This window comes from Equus przewalskii, chromosome 10, assembly GCF_037783145.1.
Source record: "Equus przewalskii isolate Varuska chromosome 10, EquPr2, whole genome shotgun sequence".
Classification (NCBI taxonomy): domain Eukaryota; kingdom Metazoa; phylum Chordata; class Mammalia; order Perissodactyla; family Equidae; genus Equus; species Equus przewalskii.
In genome coordinates, this window is record NC_091840.1 from 40,599,098 (window position 1) to 40,625,062 (window position 25,965).

General features: G+C 47.2%; 1 protein-coding gene and 1 long non-coding RNA gene across 5 annotated transcripts in view; both read left to right on the forward strand.

Annotated features, from left to right (window-relative positions):
• Nucleotides 1-1,093: 1,093 nt before the first annotated feature.
• On the forward strand, nt 1,094-6,885 carry COPRS (coordinator of PRMT5 and differentiation stimulator). 4 transcript variants are annotated; one of them, XM_070560852.1, is made up of 5 exons: nt 1,446-1,627; nt 1,879-2,024; nt 3,525-3,595; nt 5,729-5,946; nt 6,474-6,885. In XM_070560852.1, the coding sequence occupies exons 2-5, from the start codon at nt 1,974-1,976 to the stop codon at nt 6,641-6,643; spliced, it is 510 nt and encodes a 169-aa protein (XP_070416953.1). In that variant the 5' UTR covers nt 1,446-1,627; nt 1,879-1,973; the 3' UTR covers nt 6,644-6,885. The 4 variants fall into 4 exon arrangements, with proteins under 4 accessions (XP_070416951.1, XP_070416950.1, XP_070416953.1 ...); XM_070560853.1 differs by having other exon boundaries at nt 3,525-3,591; nt 5,725-5,946; XM_070560850.1 differs by lacking the exons at nt 1,446-1,627; nt 1,879-2,024 and adding an exon at nt 1,094-1,317 and having other exon boundaries at nt 3,525-3,591; nt 5,725-5,946.
• A 3,672-nt stretch (nt 6,886-10,557) lies between these two features.
• Nucleotides 10,558-25,965, forward strand: part of LOC139073943 (uncharacterized) — a 77,831-nt gene continuing 62,423 nt past the window's right edge. The window contains exon 1 of the long non-coding RNA XR_011523144.1: nt 10,558-11,216. This is a non-coding gene — a long non-coding RNA (uncharacterized lncRNA). The remainder of the gene's footprint in view (nt 11,217-25,965) is intronic.

Genomic DNA, 25,965 nt, shown 5'->3' on the forward strand with positions numbered 1-25,965 from the left:
GCTCACTAGCTGCATATTTACCATATTGAACAGCACAGATAATAGAACTTTTATTTCCACCGTTGCAGAAGGTTATTGGACAGTGTTGACCTAGATCCAATTAGATTTGGGGAAACTGACTCATGGGCAAAATAGGGCACACATTAGTTGGTCACATTCCCTTTCCTGTAGGAAAGTCCACATAGAGGAAAAAAAGACTATCAACTGTTATGTTAAATTTTTTAAATGCCTTATGTAGTTTATAAACAACACGTTCTTTGAGGGAGATGAAGGAATAGTCTCTAAATGTCACGAAAGATTGTCTTAAGGTGGCCTGGTGAGCAAGGAATCCCAGCTCCCAGCTTTCCTGCTCCCTAAACGTGAATGTGATTCTCCCACCGTGACCAGGTCTGTTAGGGTTTAGGCAGTGCGGTGCGACGCTGTGAAGGCTGTTGGGAGAGCTGGGTTTGTCCCTAGCTCGGGCCCTGCGTATCTTTTGCTGCTTTTGCAGGTTGTAGAGGGCCAGACTTTGAGCATTGAGCGAGAGCCAGGTCAGACTGTGCCGTCACAGCACAGGATGGTTAGGGTTACTGTGACTGAGTGCCCGACGGTGTCTGCACGTTCTAAGAGTTTGCTTTGCTCGTCTATCCTGGTTTCCAATGGATTCACTTTAAGAACTATCATTAACTCAAGGTGGAGAAGGACCGGGCTGCTGAGTTGTCTCGTCCATTTGTGGGTGAGTTACATCCCAGCCTGAGTTCTAGAGAAAGCTGGGAAGTGAGAGAGTGAAATGTGCTTGGAGCTACAACTGCATTAAAAGTTTTGAGAGCTGAGCTCTATACACTGTCAGGTAGACTCCGGTAATTGTTTTAACAGGAATTCGAGGTTTTGAAGCTGAAGCATATCCGGTGTGGTTGGGCAGGGATAACACCTGACATTCTAAACCCAGCTGGTCGTCCAGCCCTGGCATCTGCGCCGGCAGGAGCTACAAAAATCACAAAAACCGGGTTCTGGGACCTATGGGGGGCCTTTCGCTGTGGGGCGCGCCTCGCCCCTCCTGCGCCTCCCTTCTCGCCCCGCCCCCGGCTTCCTCGTGACCCCAGCGCCCCGCCCCCGCCGGCCGGGAGCACCCCCGGCTGATTGGCCCCTCCGCGGCGTATCCTCGGGCTGGCAGCCAGGCCGGCGCGTCACGTGGCCGAGCAGCGAGCGTCCAGGGCGCCGGGCGGCGGACCGCCGGGCATGGACCCTCAAGCAGCCAGGGCCCCGGTGCTGGGGGCCGCGGAGCCGCCTCGGGGGCTGCCGCTGCCGAGCGCGCAGGAGGCGCCCCGCAGCTCGGGGGTGAGCGCGGCCACCACCTGCGGCCCGGGGCGGGAAGTTGCGGGGCTCGCGGGGCCCGGCCGGGCGGGGGCACGGAGCCTGGGAAGCGCCTCGGGCTGCCCCGCGAACGTGGAGCGCCGTTTGGGCGCGCGCTCGAGCTGGAAACGGCCGGACCGAGGGACCGCTGGGCTGCGGGGCGGGGCACCCGAGGGCGTGGGTGGGTGCACTGGGCGCCGAGGGCGGGCTGTGGGCTCCTCTGCGTACTTGCCAAATGAGAGGTGATGCGGCTGCCCGGGAGCCGGGGGCCCCTGCTGGCCTGGACAGGGGCCAGGTGAGGGCGGCGGGGAGAGGGACTCTGCCTGAAGGACCTGTGTCCATTGGTGGGGATGCTCAGCTCACCCTGAGCGCCAGATGATGTCTCATGCGCTCTCTCCTTTTCTGTTTACTGAGACCAAAAGGCCCGGTTTGACGCAGGTTTTCCAGAAACTTGTTTTCATTTGCGCGCCACACAGCTCCTGGTTTTTCAAAGACCGTTATTGCTGCTATCACCTGCCCTTGTTTACAGTCAATAATCTCTGCTAGATGGTGAGCTCCCCGAGGGAAGGAGCCCTCTGTGTAGTGCTGTTACCCCGGCGCCTAGCATAGTGCCTGGCACGACAGACACGCCTGTTAATTGGATGGAGAGATGGAATGTTTGTTTAGGCATCATAGTGCTTCACCAGAATAAGGTATGAAAAATGTAGTGATAGACTTAAAAGAAAATTGCTTTGGAGTGCGGATAGGACGAGACTGACTTTGTCCTGCTTTGGCATAGCAGGAAGGGATGTGCACGTCCTCTCCAAGGTGAGAGGGTGGCGGTGCCTGCAGACGTGTGGATATGAGGAAGGCAGGGCAAAAATGCAAGGCAAATGGTTGGGAGATCGGGTCGTAAAGCCTGAGCGAGAACTATGCTCAACAGGTGGATGGGGATGAGGGGAAGGGGGTGTGAGGGCTGTGGCCTCTGGTTGTGAGGGGTCGTTGAAGATTTTTGAGCAGAGAAGTGATTAACACTGAGTAGGCTGGGCAGGATGGGTGAATGGGGAGGCAGTTAGGGGGCTGTGGCAATGGTCCAGGTGAGAGGTCCCACCAGCTGGCCTGCAGTAGTGACCAAGGGTTGTCACTGACTACAGGAGGTGAGCTTGGCTCCTTAAATCCAGGTGTGACAAGATCATGAGCTAATGGGGCTGGTGCCAAGTGCTGTTTAGATGTAGGCGCAAAGGAAGTGGATTTAAATTCAACAAATGTCGCTTTTCTGCTTCGTGCTAGGTGTTTTCATAAATAATATTTCATTGTAAGCCCCCAGCAAGGTCAGAACAATCATCTTAAATACCAGATGATGAAACCCAGGCAGGGTGGTTGAAGTGATGTGTCCAAGGTCACACTGAATGGCAGAGTTGGGCTTGCAGTCAGGTCTTCTCATGCAGGCTGTGAACATTTCTTGTTCCATGTAGAAGAGGTCTTGGAGGTGATAGGATTCCAGGAACTCTTGAGTGATGGGAGCAGAGAAGCGTGTGGTTGGCTGTGGGGGAAGATTTCCCTTCAGCAAGGCAGAGGAACTGCAGCTCTGTTGCCCCCGTGTATCCGTCAGGAGACCAAGAATTTGATAGAGCTGTTAACTAGATAAAAAGTTAAGTAACTGAAAAGGTAAAAATTAACATGGAGGTAGCAACTGCAAGAGACAGCTTCCAGCCCTAGGGCTGAGGGAACAAAGAGACAAGATTGGAGTGATTAAAATGTACAAGCTCAGAGGAGAGGCTTTGCGGAGCTGAAATTGTGACCTCTGAGGAGGGGGCGCTGCCCCTGCTAGTGCTGGAGCCTCTGAGCTCGGAGGAGGGGTCCTGAGGGCCTGGGACTCAGACCTCTGAAGAGAGGGCCCAGTGATGCGGCTGATTCTGCAAGTCTGGGCATCAGTGGCCGCTATAGGAAGGCGCTCCTGCCTCCAGGGGCGAAGAGCCAGGGGTGAAGAAGTGTCACTGGGGTGATGCCTACAGAATATGAAGGAACAAGGCCCTTCTCCCTCCAGCCTTGCGAGTCTAGCAGGGCAGAGCGGAAATGTGGGTTGCAGAGTCCCAGCCCTAGCCTCACAAAGGAGAGTCTGGAAGAGGGGGTTTGGGGCTGAGAGAGGAGAGCTGAGTGCTGGGGATCCCCCAGATATCCGAGTCCCGGGTAATTGTTTCTTCTTCCCGCAGGTGGGCCTTGCCCCAGGGGAGCACTCTGGTCAGGGGAGAGAGACTGAGAAGGCCACGGATCGACTAGGCAAGTAGATGGCGGGGTGGGGTGGGGGTGGATAGGGTGGGGAGGGGAAGGTCAGGAGAGAGCCAGGAGGCTCCAGGAAGGACAGCCTCTCTGTCTTGTTTACCTTCTCTTTCTAGCTGGTTCTCCAGAGTTGCCTTTTCTGCTTAGTGTTTCAACAGTGCCCTTGTTTGGAAGCCCTGCTGGGGCTTCTTGAAGGGACGTCCTGGACTTGTGTCTAGACCCATCCCCTCTCCTGAGAATGACAGCTTAGGACAGCGGGCATGGAAAGAGTGTGGGCTTTGGAGCCGGGCAAAATGGTTCTCACTTTCGGCCCCGGGTCAGAGTTCTGGGGAGATTTGTGACCTTAGGTAAATCCCGTATCCTTTCCCCATTTTCCAAATGGAGCTAATGCCTACCTCAGAGGGTTGTTTTGAAGATTGCGTGACAGGATCTAGGACTGTAACAGTCACGAGCTACCCGTGCTATTTAAATTTAATTGTAATTAAATAAAGTGAAAGAGTCAGTGCCTTAGTCGTACTAGCCACATTTCAAGTGCTCAGTAGCCACACGTGGACAGCACGGATTATAAAACATTGCCATCATTACAGAAAGTTCTGTTGGGTGTAGTGGTCTAGATAAGGCGCCAAGCTCGGAACTAGATACAGGCATAGCAACTAACACTTCCTGAGGACTCGCTGTGTGCCCGGCACAATTCTAAGTGTTCCTTTTTCTTTCCCCCAACTCACAACAATCCTGTCTGCGTTTTACAGATGAAGAAACTGAGGCACAGTAAACATTTTTTTAAATTGTGATAGAAGACACAACATAAAATTTACCATTTAGCAGTTTGAAAGTATACAGTGCAGTGACGTTTAGCACAATCACAATGGTGTGCAGCCACCACCAGTATTTAGTTCCAGAACATTTCATCACCCTAAAAGGAAATGCAACCCATTTAGTCATGCCCCATTCCTCTTCCTTGAGCTACCACTAATCTGCTTTCTGTCTCTGTGAGTTTACCTGTTCTGGACAGGCAAATGTGAGTTGCTTGTAAATAGACTCACACACTGTGTGGCCTGTTATGTCTGACTTCCTTCACTCAGCATAATATTTTCAGGGATCATTCATGTAGCATGTGTCAGTGCTTCATTCTCTTTTTGTGGCTGAACAATTCCGTTATATGGATATACCACATGTAGTTTCCCCATTCATGGGTTGATAGGCGTTTGGATGGTTTCCACCCTTTGGTGATTGTGAATAGTGCTGCTATGAACATTCTTGAAATGTGGTGTTTGAATACCTGTTTTCACTTCTTTTGGGCATACATTTAGGAGGGGAGTTGCTAGGTTGTGTGGTAATTCTCTGTTCAAGTTACTGAGGAATCGGTTGAGTAGATTTCAGCTCAGTTACACATGTGGTAATTGGCAGAACTGGGATTTGAACCCTGGCAGTTAGGCTTCAGAACTCATGCCTTGAATTATTACTTTTTTGCTTATAGCTGTCATTAGTATTACAATGTTAATAGCGTGGCTGGTTTTAGGCTGATTCTTTTCCCACCTCTGACCTGGCGTCAGCATAGCACTATGTACCTGGAGGTCCGTTAACCTTCCCCAGACTTTTTTCCATTATTTTGAGGTCTTTTGGAATATATCTTCCTGAATCCAGAGGAAGAGACATGATGGCTGTTCGTTGTGACTGACCAGTTCTGTCCTCCTTCTGCCTGCTTTCCTCCTCCTTGCCCCTCGTCCTCACCTCTGCATACTCTCTGAGGATGAAGGGAGGAATAGAAGAGCAAACATTCAAATCAAGCTCATATTGTGAAAGCTGATCATTTGCCAGTGGCTCTTTGCCTCAATGACGTGTAAACTACCTGAAAATACAAACTGCCTGACTCGCAGTGTGGATTATGAGCCCTGGCAATGAATGGCCCTGCTTGAGGCAAAAATGTCTTATTAAAAATAAATGATCAACCTTACTTCTAAAAATGTAAACAGAGCAACATTATTTTGAGTGCTCAGGCGGCCAGAGAACTCTCTATCCTTGTTTTACTGCTGTCCTCTTAGTAAGGCTGCCCCAGATTTTCCAAGCCCACGAGCAGGTCCTATCTGGTCTGCTAGTGGTTTTAATACCTTCTTCCTTTTGTCGATTTCTTAGCCAGTGGAGCACAGAGCATCCCTAATGACAGTCCTACCCATGGTGAGGGCACCCACTCTGAAGAGGAAGGCTTCACCGTTGATGAGGAGGATTCTGATGGGGAAGTGAATACCTGGGAGCTGTCAGAAGGGCTGTCTGGCTGTCCGCCCAAGGAACAGGCTGCTGATCTTTTTAACGAGGACTGGGACCTGGAGTTGAAAGCAGATCAAGGGAATCCGTACGGTAGGTGCGGAGTTTCTGGGGTCCTAGGCCAGGGTTCTGAGACGCTCTTACCAGATTACCGTTAAAAGCAGACAGTTTGGAAGAGGGACCCCCATCTGTGAGTTAGCCTAATGTCTGTTACAGGTCTGAAATTTCTGTGAGAGCTTCTCCTTCATATTGAAATAAAAAAAAAAATGCAAATTTTGCATTTGAGTCCATAATGTATCGGTTGGTTTTAACATTGAAACAGTGTTCCTCTCTCCAAGTATCTTTGTGTGAATTGAGCAGCCGCAGACAGAAGCGCTCTGTTAGCCAGTTGCTTCCTCTGCGCTGCTAAGAACTCTTGGCTGAGAAGCACAACTATGGGTTGCCTTAGAATGAACAAGCTTGCAATTCTTCAGCAGAGGAAGACTGTGGTATGTGTCTGTGAGCGCTTGTGCACACGTGAGTGTTTTTAAACAAAGTGCAAGTGTCTGTCCCCTAGACATTTTTTGGCTATTTTCGGCCGCCTGCCTTCCTTTAATCTGTCTTTTTAAAACTGCCTGCAGATGCTGACGACATCCAGGGTTGCCTGTCTCAAGAGGTCAAACCCTGGGTGTGCTGTGCCGCGCAAGGAGACATGATCTACGACCCCAGCTGGCACCACCCTCCTCCTCTGATACCCCATTATTCCAAGATGGTCTTTGAAACGGGACAGTTTGATGATGCCGAGGACTGAGTGTGCCTGGTGGTGGGTGGCCGGCCCTCCAGATCGAGGTCTCCTTTCTTTGAGGCGGGATGTCGGATCTGAGGAAGCATTCGCAGTGATCCCCGAGTCGGGCGCACACCCTGGTGCCCGCCGTCCCCCAGTTCTGTTGTCAGTGTTGTTTTTAGTGAGCTCCTCCTTGGAACGTGTGAGTGTTGGTGTCTGTGTCAGGAGGGGGAGTTGTGTTCTTTATAAATAAATGTTGGAAAAAACCAGTATGCTTTTGTCTACTATTTTTCCCCTTTTAATTAGATACTTCAGAACAAAGCCTTACGCCTTCGTTTAAAGCCCCTGACTTACATTTTAGGGATTGAAATACTTGGAGACTTGAAACTACTCTGCAAAAGAAAACGAGTTTTTGGTGTTCCTTCTGTCCATCTGGCACTACCGGCCAGGGATTGGAATCTAAGAGACGTTGGTGACTCTGTGGCTGATTTCTATTCCTATTGATGGAAAATTGAACATTTGCTGAGTTAACAAGGACTTTCTGTAGGCTGGAAAACTAAATGGCAAATTAGTTAAACCGGCAACTGTATAACCCTAAATTGGCATGAAACGATTTTAAACTCTATTTTCCATTTAATCTTTTAATCCTTACAATTACTTATATAACGTCACTATTTTTTTTTTTTTAAATTTACTTCATTTTAGACATGAGAAAAATAAGACTGAAAATGTTTTGACTTCTCCAGAATCACACAGCCAGGAAATGGCAGAACTGGGACCTAAACCCATGCGTGACTCTGAAGTGTGTTCTCTTGGTTGCCCCTGGGTGTGTGAGAGCCCAGAGGCGGGAGCTGGGGCCGTGTCTTGGCAGGTCCTTGATGCACCAGGCTAAGGCGCTTTTACTTCTTTGGCAGACTGAGGGATTGCTTCTGACCTCCCTGTCTCCTTGTTGAGGCTGAATCAAGGAAGTTTCACATCTGACATCAGAGGCAACTGCATAGCAGTTAAATGAACATTTAACTATTTAAGCTATTTTTCAGAGGCCCCAAAGTGTGTGAAGAAGGCAGAACCTTATGAGAGAAGGCAGTGGCTTTGGCTGTGAGGGGCCTCATGGCCAAGGTTGTCTTAGGGAGAAAAAATACCCCTTCCACTGTCTTTGCTGACAGGGGAGTCATAGACGATGTCACCCCACGGCTCGCTCTGTCCTCCTCCCAGTGCCATAGCTGATCGGGCTAGTGTGAGAATGAGTACGTCTGGTGTGATGAGATGAACTTGGGAAACTGAGCCAAGAAATGGGGGCTGGAGGAGCATAGCGGAATTGCCAAAGGGAAAGGTTGTGTGGGGGAGGGGTTATGTCGGCCCATGTGTAAGCTGCACTTAGAAGGCAGCTGGAACTGTGAGTAAAAGCAGAAGTCGTGAGGTGGGGAGAGTACACATGTCAGAGGGAGGGAAGAACATCAATCGTTTGGAGAGCACATGTGCATGAGTGTCTGAGCGAGACTGTTCACAGGCTGCGGCTGCTGTGATCTGTGGAGCGGTGAAATCTAGGATCCTTGCTGTGTAGAAGTTGTTCTTTGCCATTCTTCCTTCTGGTTACTTCCAGCAAAGCAGGTAGGAGGGAAATAGGGTCTACTGGAGCAAGGATGTAGAAAACAACATTCTCTTAAAGACATTAGAGTGGGTTTTGTGGCTGAAGAGTGGGTATGTCAAGAGAACGGCGGGGGGTGGCGTAGTCAATTGTTCTGATTTAAATATCATTCCGCTGCCCCCCATAGGACGATTCAAGCATAGAGAAAGATATAGAAGGGTAACTCCCCAGGCTGAGAACGTTGGTTATCTCAAAGGGGAGGGGGGGTGAGTAAGGAAAAAAAGTAGTGAAATGGAGAAATCCTAGTGATATAAGTAAAGATATAGACTATAAAACTACTCTGATAATGTTATAAATATGAAAAAATTGCATACATATGCAAGTGATAAGGAGTAAGACAGACAAATGGAAACAATTTGATTAGATGATGACGTGTAGGCGATTTGCTGTTACATTGTTGTTATTTTAATATAGATTTTGTAAGTAGGTATTTGAAATAAAGACAAGATGTTCTAAAACAAAGTTGCCTCCCCTGCTGGTCTTCCCTCCTCTGTGACAGACATCGCGCCGCCTGCTCACTCTGCTGCCATCGCTGGTTTACAGGTGTGCCTCCCTCTTTAGGGTGAGAGGTCTTTGAGGGCAAGACCATGTCTTACTCCTCAGCATCCGCGTTTCATAGCATGGAGCCCAGCATGAAGATGTTCAGTAAATACCGGCGCAAATTCTCCTGTCTTCAGTAATGGTGTCGCCTTTGCCTTGGCTGTGTTTAGGGTTGACTGATGACATCCCAGGCCGGTCGTGAAGGAAGAACAAGGTATTTGAAGAACCTTTAAAAAGTCTTTGTGTTCAATTGGATTAGGATTTACTTAGGATTCCTTTTCTGTTAACTTATTTTTTAAGACAGTGTATAGGGATAGAAAAGAGAGAAATGTCCAGAACCAGAGAGCTTTGCAACTGTGCTTTAATCTGAAAGCATTCAATCTATGACCAAGTAAATCTTGCTCTCGAAAAACTAGAGTGTGTCTATGTCAAGACAAATGGATTTGTAATGCCAATTATTTGATAAACGACAAATCATGGTTATTTTAAAAAATAACTGAATAACAAGGAAATATCACAGTGATTTCTAACCAGGGTCCTGTAATGAAGAATTGTAATTTTAGGTACTCAACAAAATGAAGGAAAAAAACCCAAAGGAACTATATATCCGAGTCTCTGAATGTTGAGCTGAGAAGTGTCCATCTCAGAATAGGGAGAGAACATGGATGTTGCATAGTTTGGCCTGGTACTATGTGCAGGAATCCTCTCTGCCCACTTCTAGTCACGGGGAACTGACTACCTCAGAAGGAGCCCATTCATTGCTGGCTGGTGCTATTTGTCAGAAAATTTCCCCTTGTATTGAATTAAAATCTATCCATTTGCTCCTGGTCTGCTCTGTGGTCCTGACACTTTTATTTACACTAATTTATAGGAAATTAGTGATCTTATGTTCTCTCTGGCTTTTTGTTTTCCTGGCTAAACAGTCAACAGCCAGTTGCAAATATGTGTCTGAGATCAGGGAGGGAGAGAAAAAGGGGAGGGGGAAGAAGGGGGAGGAAAAGGGGATGTTTGGGGAATTTTTGAGGTTTCGGTAGGCGTTGCAGCACTGAGGTTGAGATGATTCAGTGAGGGAGGGTAGAGTGCGAGGGCGGCGAACGACAGGACCTTGGGCAGCATTAGCGGTTAAAGGGTGGATGGAAGGATCAGATCCCGAGGGCAGCTGTGGCAGTGGAGGAGGAGGAAGACCAGGGGAGCATAGGTGCTGCTCAATCCAGATCTAAGAAGGAGGAGAGTTGTAAGGAAGAAGGAGTGTCCATCTTTTATAGAGAGAGGCTGAGTAAGATGAAAGCTGAAGAGGGCATTTTGGGATGGAGAAATCAGAAAGTGCTCAGATGACCTAGTGACTTGGGGCAGGGGCAGGTGCAGGGGTGGGACGTGGGCATTGCAGGCTAAAACATTTTGGGGGATGCCGCCTGAACCTCTGGCACTGTTGCTTCTCTTGACTGGGGGGCAATGGTGACTTCTGGCCAGCTTCTCTCAGGATGTGCGAGCCAGGCTGAGAAGAGGCAATGATGGGAGAGAAAAGGAGGGAATGCGGAGAGGGAGAGAAGTGGACAGAGGCTGCTGGAGAAGTCCAGGTACTAAGGGAGTGTTAAGAGGGACAAAAGAGAAACTTTTATCTTGACATTTCTTTCACCCAATATCATTTGCCATGAAAGAAACCACAACCAACCACAGCAAAAATCTTGGGTGATGAAAAGGGGAGTGAAAATGTGTTTATCATGTGGCTGGATGACCTTTGAGACAGGCGCTTGTTTCTCTCAAGCCCTCTCTCCCTGCAAGCAGGCAGTTGGCCCTCTGCTTACTGCCTTAGTGGAGGCATGTGATGGGGTCGAAAACAGCCAAGAAAGTTTTCTAGCTTTTGTTTAAAAAAAAAGGGATTTTAAAAAATTGAAAAAAAAATTTTAAGTTTTGGTAAGGAGGCAAGTGGATTTAGGGCCAACAGACTATGTGTCTTGAAGAAATTTGGAGGGAAAGAATTTTCCCCAGGCCAGAAAAAAAAAAAAAATCCCCTGGGTTGTGAGAAGAAAGAGGAGGAGAAGAAAGAGAGACCTGAGGATGCTGAGAGCAGATGGAACATGAGCCCTGCTTCCTGGGGTGTCCCTGGGGAGTTAGGTCCTCAGAGAATGATGAGTGAGGACCATCTTGCAAAAGATGCCCGGGCCTGGAGCGTGCAGAGAACCTGACGGACCCAGAGGGGCGGTGGGACAGGGAGGACCTTTGAAGACGGATACTGGATGACCCGATACATTGCACGAGGAAGCGAGGAGATCCCCAGAAGGCCTGGATGGAAGCTCAGGATCGGAAATCAACATGGTCAAAGAGAATGACAGTTTGGCTTCTTGAACCCCCAAGATACGGGAGATGCAAAGTTAACCGGAGCCTGCCGGGGGGTTGGGGACAGATCATCAGGTGGGTGGAGAACGCTTATTTAAGCTGTCATCATGGGTTGATTGATACCAGAGTGCTGATAATTTTTTCTTTGTTTTTATTTTCTATCTGGGTGAAAAACTTGCAATTTTTGTATGGTGGCAGAACAGACAGGACTGTGCCGATCACAATTTGTGTAGGTAATTTTGTCTATTTTTGATGGCCCCAGCGTGTTTCTGTCTACCTTTCTTCCCTTTGGGAAAATCTGGGGGGAATATACCCTTTCACCCCACCCTGAAATTAGTTTGGTGCTGTGTTTACAGTGGGGACAGACTGGTCATCCTGAGACCCCAGGAGGGTCTGGTGGGCGATGCTTCGCCAAGCTCTGCTCTCAGACGCCTGGGTGCTGGGTGGAGTGACTGGAGGGCTGCAGAGACCCTGCTCTTTATGTGCAGAGGCGACTGGCTGGACTCAGCACAGCTTCACGGCTCTGAGGAAATCTGAGACTGCCTGCCAGGGAGATGGAAACACAGCCATTGGCTGAGTAAATATCTTGGCCCTGCACTGCTCTTGGTTTTCCGGAGTTTGCATTCTTGGGCCCAACTTTTCACGGGATGGTTGGAATATGGAGAAAGAGAAAAAAAAAAAAAACACAACCCTGGCTATAGCCCATCTGGATTCTGCCTCCCAGTTCTCCCAGAGCAGATTCCCACCCAGATAACCAAGAAAGCTGGATCTGGAGGACTCTGTGTGTGTGTGTGTGTGTGCGTGCACGTGCATGCACATGTGTGTGGTGTGAGCGTGGCAGGCCGGGGAGAAGTTGGAGGGTGTGTAACAGGAAGGCAAGCGGCAGGGCTGGCTCTCGCTTTGTTGACTTAGCGAGCCTGGCTGCAAAGCCAAGGCCTTTGGAAAGAATGGCCTCCCTGCTTCCCGCAGTTTCTACCGAGCTGGTTCTGGGTCTGAGCTATGTCCTGCAGGTGTTTATGGGTAGGAGGACAGTTCAGTTGGGTTCCAGGTCACCAAGATGGGCAGAATTCCACCAGGATCAGTACTTGCTAATGGCTTAGGGGGTAAACCACAGCCAAAGTTTCTGCAGAAGATATTTTTCTCAACCTTCAGGGTTCCCTGGTCCTCCCCTTTGAGTCAGAGAAATTTCCCCGGGAGGCACGCTTCCTTCCACTTTCCGACCATGGCAAGGTGCAGTGGTTTTTCTTTTCTTTTTCCTTCTTCTTTTTTCTGGTGAAGTGATTTGGATTTCAAAAGCAATTTCCTCCGACAGTTCTCATTAGCTCTTGAACAAATTTGGCAGATAGAGGTTAGGGCCATGTGTTTGGCGACACAAGGCAGGCGCCCGAGTTCCTCCTGGCTGCAGCCTGTGGCCTTACTCCACTCCTCCAGCAGGTGGCAGTAAAGACCCGTTGGCTCGCTGTCTCCAGCGTGACCCCGGGGAAAGTGAGGGGCCCTGGAGGAGAGGCTGAGCTGCCTCCGGGTTACCTCCCTGTTAGTGGGCTTCCTCTCGATTTTATAGATGAGTTTTCTCCGAAAAGGTTACTGTGAAATCTAGGGTACGCGTCATCATCGTTACCCCCCAACACCTACCCCAGAGTCTGTTGTATAGTAAGTGCTTAGTACGGGCTTGCGGACTTCAACCAAAGTGTGTGCATACGCAGAGAAAGTCAAATGCATTGTGCTGCATCCCTCTGCCTGATGATATGGTCGGTGGTTTTTCTTATGAAGTAAGGCTTATAATTCTCATTTTACGGAAAGAGAAACTGAGGCTCAGGGAGGTGAAATAACTGGCCAAAAGGTCACAAAGATAGGATGTGACCCAAGTCATCTGACTCCAAGCTTCTGGGCTTGTGTGCTTACTCTACTGAGATGGGAAACATCTAGATTGAGTCTAAGATGAATTTTGTTTCAGAAATAGCAGGGGAATCCATCCAGTGTAGGTTTGATCTCTATTCATCAATTTGTTTCTGAACATCTGCTACATACTGCGTTCTCAGGATGGAGAGGTAGAGGACCTGGTTCCCACTGGCAGGGAGGTCGGAGTCTAGGGGGAAGGTCCTGGCACACAAACAGACCATTACAGCACCACAGGAGGGGGACATGAGCCCAGGGTCCCACGGGGACCCAGAAGAAGAGGCGGGAGGTCCAGGAGCCCCCTCAAAGAAGACAGCCTTGAAGCTGAGTCCTGGAGGACTTGGCCAGGCAAGTGGTGGTGGGGATCATCCAGGCAGAGGGAGCTGTGTGTGCAAAGGCCCCGCATGTGAGAGGACTTGCGCAGTGGGGGAACTGATGAGGGACGTGGTGAGGGGTGAAGTCAGGGAAGCAATGTGCCTTGAAAGGGGCTGTGCCAAGGGGCTTGAAAGTTTGGTAGCAGGAATGTGACATGGGCAGATTTTCATTTTCAGAAGATCCTTCTAGTTCCTGCTGGAGAATGGTGGGAGGAGGCTGAGACTGACAGCAAGGAGGCCAGTCTGGGGGCCTGTAATCCAGCAAGAGAGGCTGGTGACCTACACCAGGGTAACAGCCGTGGAGATGGAGGGAGGCGGGGGACGGACTGGAACTGTTTACAGAAGGTAGAGCTGACAGCGCTGGGCACAGATTGTCTGTGAGGAAAGAGTCTGCGGTGACCCTGAGTCCTGGCTTGGCAACCGGGTGGATGGAATGGTCTCTGAACAGTGCGTGATCCTTAGACTTCATCAGCACTTTCACATCTACCATTTCAGAAGGAAGGCGCTCCGTGTTCCAGACATTCCGCCTTGTTCTCGGAGTCTGGAGGGCTCCCCTGCACCTTGGACATGTGAAGGCCGTGCCTCTAGGGTACCTTTCTCTTTCCTGCGCTCTTCTCTGTCTCAGAGAGCAGATGCTCAGGAGAGGGGACCTTTGCTGCATAGGGTGTCTGGGGGGGGGACATTCTGCTTGTCTCCCCAACATCCATTCCCCTCCTCTTGGTGACCATACTTTTTCATGCAGCCCGTGGACTTTGGGGAAAGCTAACCCCATGCCTGGACGTAGGGGCGGGATGTGGAGTTCAGGCCTAAGCTAACCTGTATAATTGAATTTCTTGGCTTGTGTCTTAGTCTTCTAGGCCAGATGATTACCTCACAAATTACCGTGAACTTGGTTGCTTAAGACAACAGAAATTGATTTTCTCACAGTTCTGGAGTCCAGAAATTCAAAGTCAAGTTACCAGCAGGACTGTGCTCCCTCCAGAGGCCCCAGGGGAGGTTCTGTGCCTTGACTCTTTCAGCTTCTGCTGGCTGCCAGCACTCCTTGGGTTGCAGCTGCTCACTCTGACCCCTGCCTCATCTTCACATGGCTTTCCTCTCCATGTCTGTCTTCTCCTCTTCTTCCTTTTCCTTTTTTTTTTTGGAGATTTTATTTTTCCTTTTTCTCCCCAAAGCCCCCGGTACATAGTTGCACATTTTAGTTGTGGGTCCTTCTAGTTGCGGCATGTGGGACGCTGCCTCATGTTGGCCTCATAAGCGGTGCCATGTCCGCGCCCAGGATCCGAACCGGTGAAATCCTGGGCCTCTGAAGCGGAGCGTGTGAACTTAACCACTTGGCCACGGGGCCAGCCCCTGTCTTCTCCTCTTCTGCCTCTTATAAGGATAGATGTCATTGGATTTAGGGCCCACCTGGATAATCAAGGGTGATTCCCCTCTCAAGATCCTTAACTTAATTGCATCCACAAAGACCCTTTTTCCAAATAAGGTCACATTCACAGGTTCCAGGGGTTAGGAGGGAGACGCCTTTTTTTGGGGTTGCCTTTCAACCCACTACAGCCCCTGTGGATGGCATGATGGAAATCGCGAGCATGATGACATCAGGGAGCTCGTGTCAACCAACCCAGAAGCCTGCCTGTTTTAGGACTTCCAGTTCTGTAATCCAATAAATCCTCCATATTGCTTTAAGCGAATTTGACACGGTTTTTTCCGTGTCGCTTGCTACTGAACGCGCCCTGATATGTGTGTGCATCTGGAGTCCTGCACGCGGGCAGTTGGGTGTGGGGGAGAGCTCGTGGCAATCAGAATCCTCCTCTGCTGGGCCCTAGTGCTGATACTCTGTGTGACCTTGAGCAAGCCGCAGCCTTGCTGACCATTGGTTTGCATATATAAATGGGGCCCTTGTCCCTGCATAAGGCTCTTCAAAATGGAAGCCACTGTGGTTTGTGTTGTTATGGCCGCTGCATTCCAAGAAAGACGTAATAGAAGTGGAAGAGGGCCAACAGAGTGATGAAGGGCTTTTACCACGAGGGCATGCTCCACCATTAGAATCCTTCGGCCCGGAAAGACGGAGGCTGAGGAGGGGCCGTAATTGAAGTCCTTTATATATATGATAAGGCACATCGACAAGGCAGAACAGACTTGTTCATCAAATCCCAGGTGCCTTAGAAGCCCAGCAGAAGTTGTTTCAGGGCAAACAATAGAAAGCGCTCCCTTACACGGTGGAGAGGTGAACTTGAGGCACTTGGCCAGCTTGGCGTCAGGCACCTGGAGTTGGGGAGCTCTGGGTTCCTCTCCTGGCCCCAGCTGTGTGATTGCGAGCAATCCTCTTTTCCCCCCCCCCCCCGAGTCTCAGATTGCTTGTTGATAAATGAGGGGCAATAAACCTGGTAATAAACAAGGAGTGAACTTCCGCAGACTAACCACTGCTCTGCCCACTCACCAGCACTGACACCCATGTGATCACTTCCTGCTTGCTTCCACAGGTGGACTAACTGCAGATCCCCTGCTCCTGCACTCGATCTCATCTGCTCTCCCTTGCTCAAGGACCACTTAAGCAATCCTCTCCTACCTTTCCTGCGTCATCATCTATTTCTCCCTGGCCGCAAGATCATTCTCATGTGCAGAAAAACCACTGTCATTTCTCCATCTGAAAACAACCCTCCCTTGACCTCCCTTCGTCCTCTGGCTCCTGCCCACTTTCTCAGCTCCACCTTGCAGCAAAACTCCTTGCAAGAATTGTCTATACTTATTTCTTCTAGCTCAACTAATCCTTACAAAATGAGCACATTCATATCTCTACCATCCAGGTTTACAAAAAAAGAAAAAGGAATATGACCAGCACCCCAGAGGCCCTGTCCTCCTCCCAGTCACCCACCCCTTTCTCTCTCCACCCCAAAGTAACCACTGTCCTGACTTACAACACCATAGGTTTGTTTTTTCCTTTTTATTTTATTGTGGTGAAATACATACAACATAAAATTTACCATTTTAAAGCATACAATTCAGTGCATTTAGTATACTCACAATGTTGTGCAACCATTGCCGTTAATTAGTTCCAGAATATTTTCATCACTTCAAAAGGAAACCCCATACCTGATTGCCGTCCCTCCCCATTCCCCATCCTCCTCAGCCCCTGGCACCCACGAATATGCCTTTTGTCTCTATGGAGTTGCCTATTTTGGACATTTTGTATGAATGGAATCATGCAATATATGGCCTTTTGTGACTGGCCTTTCTCACTTAGCATAATGTCTTCAAGGTTCATCCACGTTGTAGCATGTATCAGAACTTTGTTCTTTTTTATGGCTTTATAATATTTCATGGTGTGGCTATACCACACTTCTTCATCCATTCCTCAGCTGATGGACACTGGGTTGTTTCCATCTTTGGCTGCTATGAACATTTGTGTACGAGTTTTTGTTTGAACACCACTTTTATCTATTTTTGAACTTTAAATTAGCCATGTGACTTATTCATTTTCTGTCTGACTTTATACTCAAGATTATATTCTATAATGTGAGATTCATCCACATTATTGCATAGCAGTAGCTTGCTTATTTGCCTTACTGGACAATATGTCATTATGTGACTGTGTCGCCATTTATCTCATCTATTTTTGATGGGTTATGTCCAGTTATGGGTTATTGTGAGGAATGCTGCTATGGATGTTTTCATTCATGTCCTTTGGTGAACACACATACACACAGATTGCTGTTAGACATGTATGTAGGAATGGAATCGCAGGGTCATAAATTATGCACGTTTAGCTTTAGGAGATAATGCCAAAGGGTTTTCCAAGATTATTCCAATTTCACTCCCCAGGAGTGGAGCATCCTGGTTACTCCACATCCTCACCAACCCTTGACATTTCCCCATGAATGTTCAAGAGATGTCTCAAACTCAGCAAGTCCCAAACTTAGCATCTTATGTTCTCCTGTAGTAAACCTGTTCCCTAGTCAGTCAATGGCACCTTTGTCCTTCCAATTGCTCAGGAACTTATTTGGCTCTTCCTCCTAACACACCCAAAATATGACCTCATCCCTTATCCTGCTCCCATCCTTGCTGGAGCCACTACTGTTTTTCACCTAGATTGCTGGAATGCCTTCCTATTTGGTCTTCCAGCCTCCCTTCTGCACAGTCTTAGCACAGCAGCCAGGGTGATTTTTTTTTTTTTAATTGTGGTAAAATAGAGGCTGGCCCAGTGGCATAGTGATTAAGTTTGTGTGCTCTGTTTTGGCGGCCTGGGGTTCAGGGGTTCAGATCCCAGGCACAGACCTACACACCGCTAATCAAGCCATGCTGTGGAAATGTCCGCATATAAAGTAGAGGAAGACAGATGTTAGCTCAGTGACAATCTTCCTCAAGCAAAAAGAGGAAGATTGGCAACAGCTGTGCACTCAGGGCCAATCTTCCTCACACACACACACACACAAATTGTGGCAAAATATATGTAACATCAAATTTACCATTTTAACGTGTACAGTTCAGTGGCATTAAGTACACTCACACTCTTGTACAACCATCACCACAGGGTGATCTTTCAATACGTAAGTCAGATCGTCTTACTGCTCTGCTCCAACTCCTCCAGTGGCTCTGGGTTTCAGAGGAAGTGTTCAGGGTTTCACAACAGCACACCAGGCCTTGTCCAGTCTGGTCTCCTGTTACTTCTGTGACTTCATCTCCTTCTACTTCAGGTTGGCTGCTTCCACTCCAGCCCCTTCGGCCTTCTTGTGCTCCTGGAACAAGCTAGGCAAGACCCTGCCTTAGGGCCTCTGAGTTGGCTCTTGCCTCTGCTTGCCTGGAATGCTCTGCCCCCAGATAATCTTCTGGCTAATTCTCTTGCCCCCTTAAAGCTTTGCTCAATTGGCTTGAGGACTTTTGCCCACTATCTGTGAATTTAAATATAAGAGCTGGCTTGTGGTTAAAGATTTCTTAGGGGAGAAGGTTTTTCTTTCCACCCACTTCCAGTGTTTAATGTGAGCGATTTTCCTTGCTCCTCCACCTTGTCCGGGCCAGGGTCTGTCTCCTCTTTCATGCCGTCTATGAGGCCTTTAGAAACTGAGTCAAGATCACTTGGCTCTGGGTATTTCCTCAGGGAGAAAGCCAGCTTCCACATCCTCTCCGGGTTCCTCCTTTCCTTTCCTTTTTGGCCTATGACTTCTTAACCCTTTCGACCAGCTCACCTGATGCCTTTAAAGGACTGAAAACATCTTCTCCCGCATTTTTAATGTTTCAGCAGGAAGTAGTTCAGAGTGTCTAGTCTGGTCTATTGCCAGAAACAGAAGTCCATGCAGTAGCAGCTTTAGGAAGGCAGCACGTTATGGGAGATAAGACCGGAGTTTGGGAATCCTTGGTCCCAGTCCCAGCCCTGCCTTCAACCAGCTGCGATGTGGACACGTCGCACAGACCCTCTGGGCCTCAGCTTCTTACCTGGTAAAAATAAGGGCTTAGGGGTGGGCGGCCTCAAAGACGGTGATTCCACATGACTGAAGACTGTCTCTAATGGAGCTCATGACCATGAGGGGTGAAGGCTCCCATTTCAAACGGCCTCTCTGTATTCTCCCAGTGATCTGCCAGGCCCTGAGTCTGGTTCAGAAGAAGGGATGGCAAATGTAGAATGTCAATGGTAACAAATATGAGGTAAAGAGCAATTAGTCAATTCCTCAACGATCTGGGAGGCGGCAGAGAAGAGGCTGACATTACACACGGGATAAGGGTCCCTGTTTCTGGGTAGGTGGGCGGGACAAGAGCGTGGCCATGGTAAGTCTGTGGGTGAGGATCTGTCGTTGTGCTGGTAACTTGGGGCCCCCTGAAAAGAAGGCCCTGAAGATAGAGGCTTTGGACCTGGCCAACATCCCCCTCCCTCCTCCTCCCCTCCTTCCCTCCTTCTTTCAGTCCCTAAGTCCCTTTTAGCTTTTGTTTTATATATGTGTGTATATATATATATATATATAAAATTTTATATTTTGTAATTTTATGTGTAATTATATGTATTTTCTTTTTACTGTATTTTTTATATATAATTTTAACTAAAAGACTTTCTTTTTAGATTTCCAGAAAAATTGAGAAGATAGTACAGAGAGTTCTCATATACCCCACACCTAGCTCCCCCATTAACATCTTACATTAGTATGATACATTTGTTATAATTAATGAAGCAATATCGATACACGACGATTAACTAAAGTCTATAGTTTATTTAGATTTCCTTAGGTTTTACCTAATGTCTCTGTCTTTTCCAGGATCCCATCAGGATACCACATTTATATTTAACTGTCATTTTTAGGATCCTCTTGGCTGCTGTGGCAGTTTCTGAGAATTTTCTTGTCTTTTTTTGGTTTGACTTTTTAAGATTGTGGTAAAACATGAAATTTACCATGTTAACCTTTTTTAAGTGCACATTCCAGCGGCATCACTGTCATTTTGTTGTATAATCATCGCCACTGTCATCTTCAGAATTTTTTCATCCTCCTAAACGGAAGCTCTGTACCCGTTAAATGACAAGTCCCCGTTTCCCCTCCCCCAGCCCCTGGTAACCTCCATCCTACTTTCTCTGTGAGTTTGACTATTCTAGGCACCTCATATAGGTGGACTCATACCGTACTTGTCCTTTAGTGACTTTTCTTGTTTTTGTTGACCTTGAGAGTTTGGAGGAGTACTGTAGGAATTCTGTAGGGTGGGCTGCTATTGGAATCTGTCTCACGTTTTTCTCCTGATAAGACTGGGTAGTTGATGTTTATTTGTTATTCTATGCCAAACAAGATGCTTGGCGCGGAGGACTCAGAGAGAAAAGCATATGCTATTTTACAGATGACACTGAATCTCAGAGAATTTTAATTTCTCACCCAGGGTCATACAGTCAGTCTGTGGCAAAGATGGGATTGGAACGCATCCTTTGGACTTCAGACCTGCACTTTTTCCTCCACACTCCCTTTCTCTGGGCCAACCAGAGCCTGCGCCCCTACCTTCTTCTTGGGGCGTTCACCATCATTGGGGCTTGCTCAGAGCTGGGCAGGCAGCCAGGTGCTGGGCAACCTCCACTTAACAAGCAGCAGATCCCCACTCCGATTTTTCTCAAAATTTTTTTAATTGAAATATTTTATATATATACACATATATACACGAGTGTCTATAATGCATGGAGTCAGTTTAAAGAATTATAATAAAAATGAATACCCACATACCCAGCATCTAACTTCACAATGCTTTCAATACTTTTAAACCCCCCATGTGCCTCCTTCAAATCCCACCCTTTCCCCTCACCCTTTGCAGAAATCACCATCCTGAATTTCGAGTTTGTCATTCCCTTGCTTGTATAGTTTTACCACAGAGGCATACGTCCCTAATCAACATGTTGTTTAGTCTGGAGTGTTTTCTGGACTTCTGTTAAATGAAATCACGCAATATGTATTAGATTGTGACTTGCTCTATTTGTTCAACATTTTGTTTAGGGGATTCACTCATGAAGGTGTAGCTTATCCATTTTTACGGCCATATAGTATTCCATTGTATGAATAGAGTGTATATTTTTAAATCCATTTTCACGTCCATGCGTGTTGGGCCTATTTGCAGTTTTTGTTTTTACGAACAGTGCTGCTATGGACATTGTGGGGCCCACGTGGTGGGAGAGTTTCTCTGAGACGTTACGACAGTAGAATTACCAGGTCACAGAGGATGTGCTGACTGGCTAATGCCAAACCGTTTTCCAGAGACTGGGGTCCAGCAGGTCTGAGGGTCCCCATCACTCCATACCCCCAGAGCTCTCTTTGGTGCTGGTCTGTCCTCCCCTCGGCTTTGTCCGCGTCTCAGAGGCCCCTTGGCTATGCTCGGGCCTCTCTTGGCCTCTTGCCTGAGTACCTCTGGTTTGGTCACCCCAGGCTGACCTGGACTTCCTGCTTCCCTGAGAGTTTGAGCCCTTGCTCATATTGTTGGCTCAGCCTCTGGCTCCAGGCACAGAGCTCCAGCCTTATCCTCGATTCTGGGTCTCAGCAGGGCCGTATGGCTCCTGGGGGTCAAGGAGGTTAGACATGACTTTCTCTTGCCAAGCCAGGTGGCAATGGAATTTTCCACCACAGAGGAGTAGGCAGTGTCATCTCCCCATAGCCCCCAGAACCAGGAATCCTTAAAGAGAGCTTTAATGGCTTTTCTTGAAAATTTCGGCAGGTCAGACCAGCACTGTCAGTGCTGGGAGGGGGACGTGACATTTGTGCTGGCCCTAGGCCAGGTCACACGGACATCTCTGTGTACAGTGCCAGCTCATCCAGCCTGGGGCCTCAGGTGTGGAGTGTGCACAGAGCTGGCCCCGTCCAGCCAAGACAGCCCTGGGAGCCCACCTCCCATTGCATTCACCTCCCTACCAGATGCTTCTTTTTTGACAGTTGCTGCACCAGGGATGGTGCCCCGTATCCGAGGCTCAGGGTGTCTGGGTTTTGCTTGTTGTGAGAAGGCACGACAGTGCCATGGTTACCAATGCAGGCCGACCTGGATTAGAATCCTGGTTCTACCTCTTATCAGCTGTGGTCACTTGTGCTGGTAACTTAACCTCCCTTAGCCGCTGTTTCTCCCTTGTCAAATGAGGACAGCATCTACATCTCCAAGGTTATGAAGTGAGAGAATGTGCATTAAACATTAGTGCTCTCCCTGGCACAACCTGGGCCCCGAGAACTGTCTTGGGTAGTTACTGTGACATGGTGGAAAGAACTGGGTTTGAAGCTAGAAGGACCTAGGTTTGAATCCTGATGCTGTCACCTCTAAGTTGTGTCCTTTAGCCTCTCTGAGCCTCACTGTTCCCCATCAGCAAAATGGTAATAAGAATTTCTACTTCACTGGATTCACTGAACTAAAATACATAAATAGCTTGGCAGACAGTGGTTGCTTAATAAATCTCAGTGACTGTCACTATTATATGAGATGAAAGCGCTTTATTTTCAATAAAGGGAAATAGAGACGCAGCAACATAGACAGTAATCATTTCTGTGGAACAGCCCAGAATTCAAATTTTTAAGAATTTATAAACATATTATTTAAAAAAAGAATGCATTATACATCTTGGAAAAGAGGAAAGGAGAAGAAACACAAAAACTCCCCCAGGATCTCACCACTTGAACACAAACACTGCAAGCATGTTGGTGTCCTTCTTTCCAGAGTTGTTTCACATGCATTTTATTAAGAGGTTGTAATGTAGGACATACATATTTTCTGTATTCTTTTTCCTTTACCTAATGCTGTGTTGTAAACATTCTCCCATGTTGCTGCATGCTATTTGTAATTGTAATTTTTATGGTTGCATACCACTCTTAACTAAGACGTTTATGCATAAAACTTCCTCAGTCTTTCAGGTTTTTTCCTTAGGATTCCAGAAGTCAAATTACTGGGTCATAAGGGGTAAACACTTTTTGCAGCTTCAGATTCATGTAGCCAAATTACTTTCCAAAAAGGTGGTATCAATTTGCAATGCAGTGATGTCTGATAAAGCTCATCCAACCGCATATTCATTGGTACTGGGTATTATAAATTCAGTTTGCTTTTAGCTGATTTATGAACTATATCTCGTTTTCATCAGCAGCAGTTGCCAAGCCGGAAAAAGTAAAAAGGAGTTAAGAAACCACAACAAGCTTCATTAATGCAGAATCATGGAGTTGAAAAGACCTCGAGTGGTGTATTAACTTCTTGTCTCCTTTGAGTCCAAATACCTTCTGTATTTGGACTATACAGATGGATGGATACTATACTTTGACATAATGTTTAAAAGTTTATTTTTTCTATTATAAGAGTAAAATGCGATTATTAAAGACATTTTGAAAACTACAGAAAAACTTGAAAGATAAATCATTCCTAGTCCTAAGGTTAACATTTTAGCACATTTTCTCATTTTCTTCCAGTTTTTTCTCTCTAAACACTTTTTCCCCTGTTACATAACTGTGAATATACTATACGACAAATTTTTAACTTATCTTCTTTCACTTAACATTATAATATAGGTATTTATCTATATAACTGTAAACATACATAGACATCGTTTTTATAGCCCATGTGTTACTTTTGTTTTTTTTTTTTAAAGGAAATACATAGTCATGATTTTAAAAATTCAAGTAGTGCAGGGTATACGATGTAGAGTGTCTGCCTTGACCTCAGTCATCCTCCCCAGGGGAACCATTGTCATCACTTTCTTGTGTATCCTGAGCAATTCTATGCCTATTCAAATGTAAATGGACTTTTCTACACAAATAATAGAATACCAGACATGCTGTTTTGCATCTTGCTTTCTTGTCTTTTTCACTTACTATATCTTGGAAGTCATCCCACAAAAGCACGCATGGTTTTGACACGGTCTTTTTAACAGCTGTGGTATATATTACGCAGATGAGCCATACTGGACTGTCCAGTCTCCTACGGACAACTATTCCTTCCTCTTGTTCTATAGACAGTTTTTTAAGCAATAGGCTTCCCCTTCGTGCACGTGTCAGTAAATTCCTAACAAATGAATAAATTCCTAACGGTGAAATTTTGCTAGGTCAGCAGATGCATTTTAAAATTTACACTTTCAATTTTGATAGACACCATCACACTGCCCTCTGTAGGAGTTGTACCAATTTAATCTTGACCCAATAACATATAAAACTGCCTGTTTTTCCCCACCATCGCCAACAGGAGTGTTAACAATGTCTTTGACCTTTGACAAACTGAAAGGTAAAAATAGTATTTCAATTTTGTTTAACATAAATTTTTCTTATAAGAAAGGCTAAATAATCTTTCAAAGCCACTTATATTTTGTTTTCTGTGAGCTGACTAGACATAATTTTTAATCGCTGAAAAATATCCCATGGAGAGGATTTACCATAATGTGTCTAATCACTCCTTTATATTGTTTCTAAATTTTCACTTTTATAAATAATACCGTGGTGAACAACTTCTTTTGCATAAGGCGTCTTCGGGATTTTATATTCTTTCCTTAGAATGGTTTCTTGGAAATGCAATTTATGGGCCAACGTGTATTGGTGTTTTAAAGACATGATGGCCAAATTGCTCTTGGAAAAGTTGATACTGGTTTACAACCCACCAGCAATGTACACTATGCCCAGTTCACTCTCCCATTGCCAGCACTGGCTTACCATATTTAAAGGATCTCCCAGGACGCAGCTTCTGTAGATTTATTTTGTGCTGTAATCCAGTGTTCGCCTAAGCTTTAAAGCCAGGGACTTTCCCCTTTGTATCACAAACCAAATCCTTCCTGTCAAATTGGGGCCCAGCTTTGTTCTGGAAGAACTTAGAGTTCTGCATCAGAGATATCAATGTCTATTTTTTTTTCCTTTGTAAAACCCCATGGCCAAGTTTGTATGAATCATTGTAGCAGAAAAACATTGTTGCTGTTCCAAGAAGCGCTCAAATGCTTCCCTACTGGATTACCAACGGGAATGGATTACAGTACCTATGGCCCTGGAGGTTCGGGGCAGCACAGGACGTGGGGCTCCGTCTAGGGAGGTGCCCTCTGAGTCACGCTCGCTAGGATGTGGAAAGTCAGTGAGGGTGGCCCTGCGGAAGGCATCCTGTGTGCTGGGCTGCATCAGAGCAGGTGTCTCCTGGAAGAGTAGACGTTTGTTTTTATCCGCTCAACATCTCTTTCCTCTTCTGGTAAAAGGGGCTTCTCTCACTCTTGCAAACGAGTGCATTGTGACCTAGCCCTGGCCTTGTAGAATTTCCTTTCCTCTTGGCCAGAGTGACTGACTCATGAGCAGACACTTGACCCGAGAAGGACCAGTCATAGTCCTTCTTGAAATTTGACATACGGATCCTGGCAGGAAAAAACTGTTTTCCCATGAAGTTGGGTAAACTGGGATAATTTAGGCTTAAGGCTGCTGGTGGTCCTCATTCCCTCCATGTGGAAAATGCTGGCTGCAATAGCAGCCCGGGAATATGGAGCTAAGAACAGACACACAGGCATGAGGAAGGAGAGGTGGAAAGAGATTCCTTCCACAGCAGCCGTAGGAGTGCACGTGTGAACTGCATTTCTTTCTGCACTTACAATAGAAAAACTGTAGTTCGCCTGGAGACGTCAGGTATTAATTTTAGACTTGCATCTAAGAGGTGAGCACAGAGAGTTCTAGAGAGAGGGAGCTGAGGGTTGATTGGCTCTAGAGGGAAATATTAGTTGTCAAACATCTCAGTGGTTTGAGATGATAGGATGGAGTAGGGTAAGAATTGGTGCCTGGGAATATGAGAAGCAAGTTAGGAAGTGCGGAGCCAGAGAAGCTAAGGGAGTCTATGGCATTCGTCTGGGCACAAGATGATCTTGGGCCACGTTTGCGGTGGGAATGGGGAATGGTGAGGAAGCAAACAATGGTTTCAAGGAGAATTGCAAAGGAAGAATCCACAGGATGTGGTGACTGATTGGCTAACTGTATCAGTCTGCTCGGGCTGCCATAACAAAATACCACAGAAATTTATCTTCTCACAGTTCTGGAGGCTGGAAGTCCCAGGTCAAGGTACCAGCAGCGTTGGTTCCCGGTGCGGCCTCTCTCTTCAGCTTGCAGGCGGCGCCTTCTCGCTGTGTGCTCGCT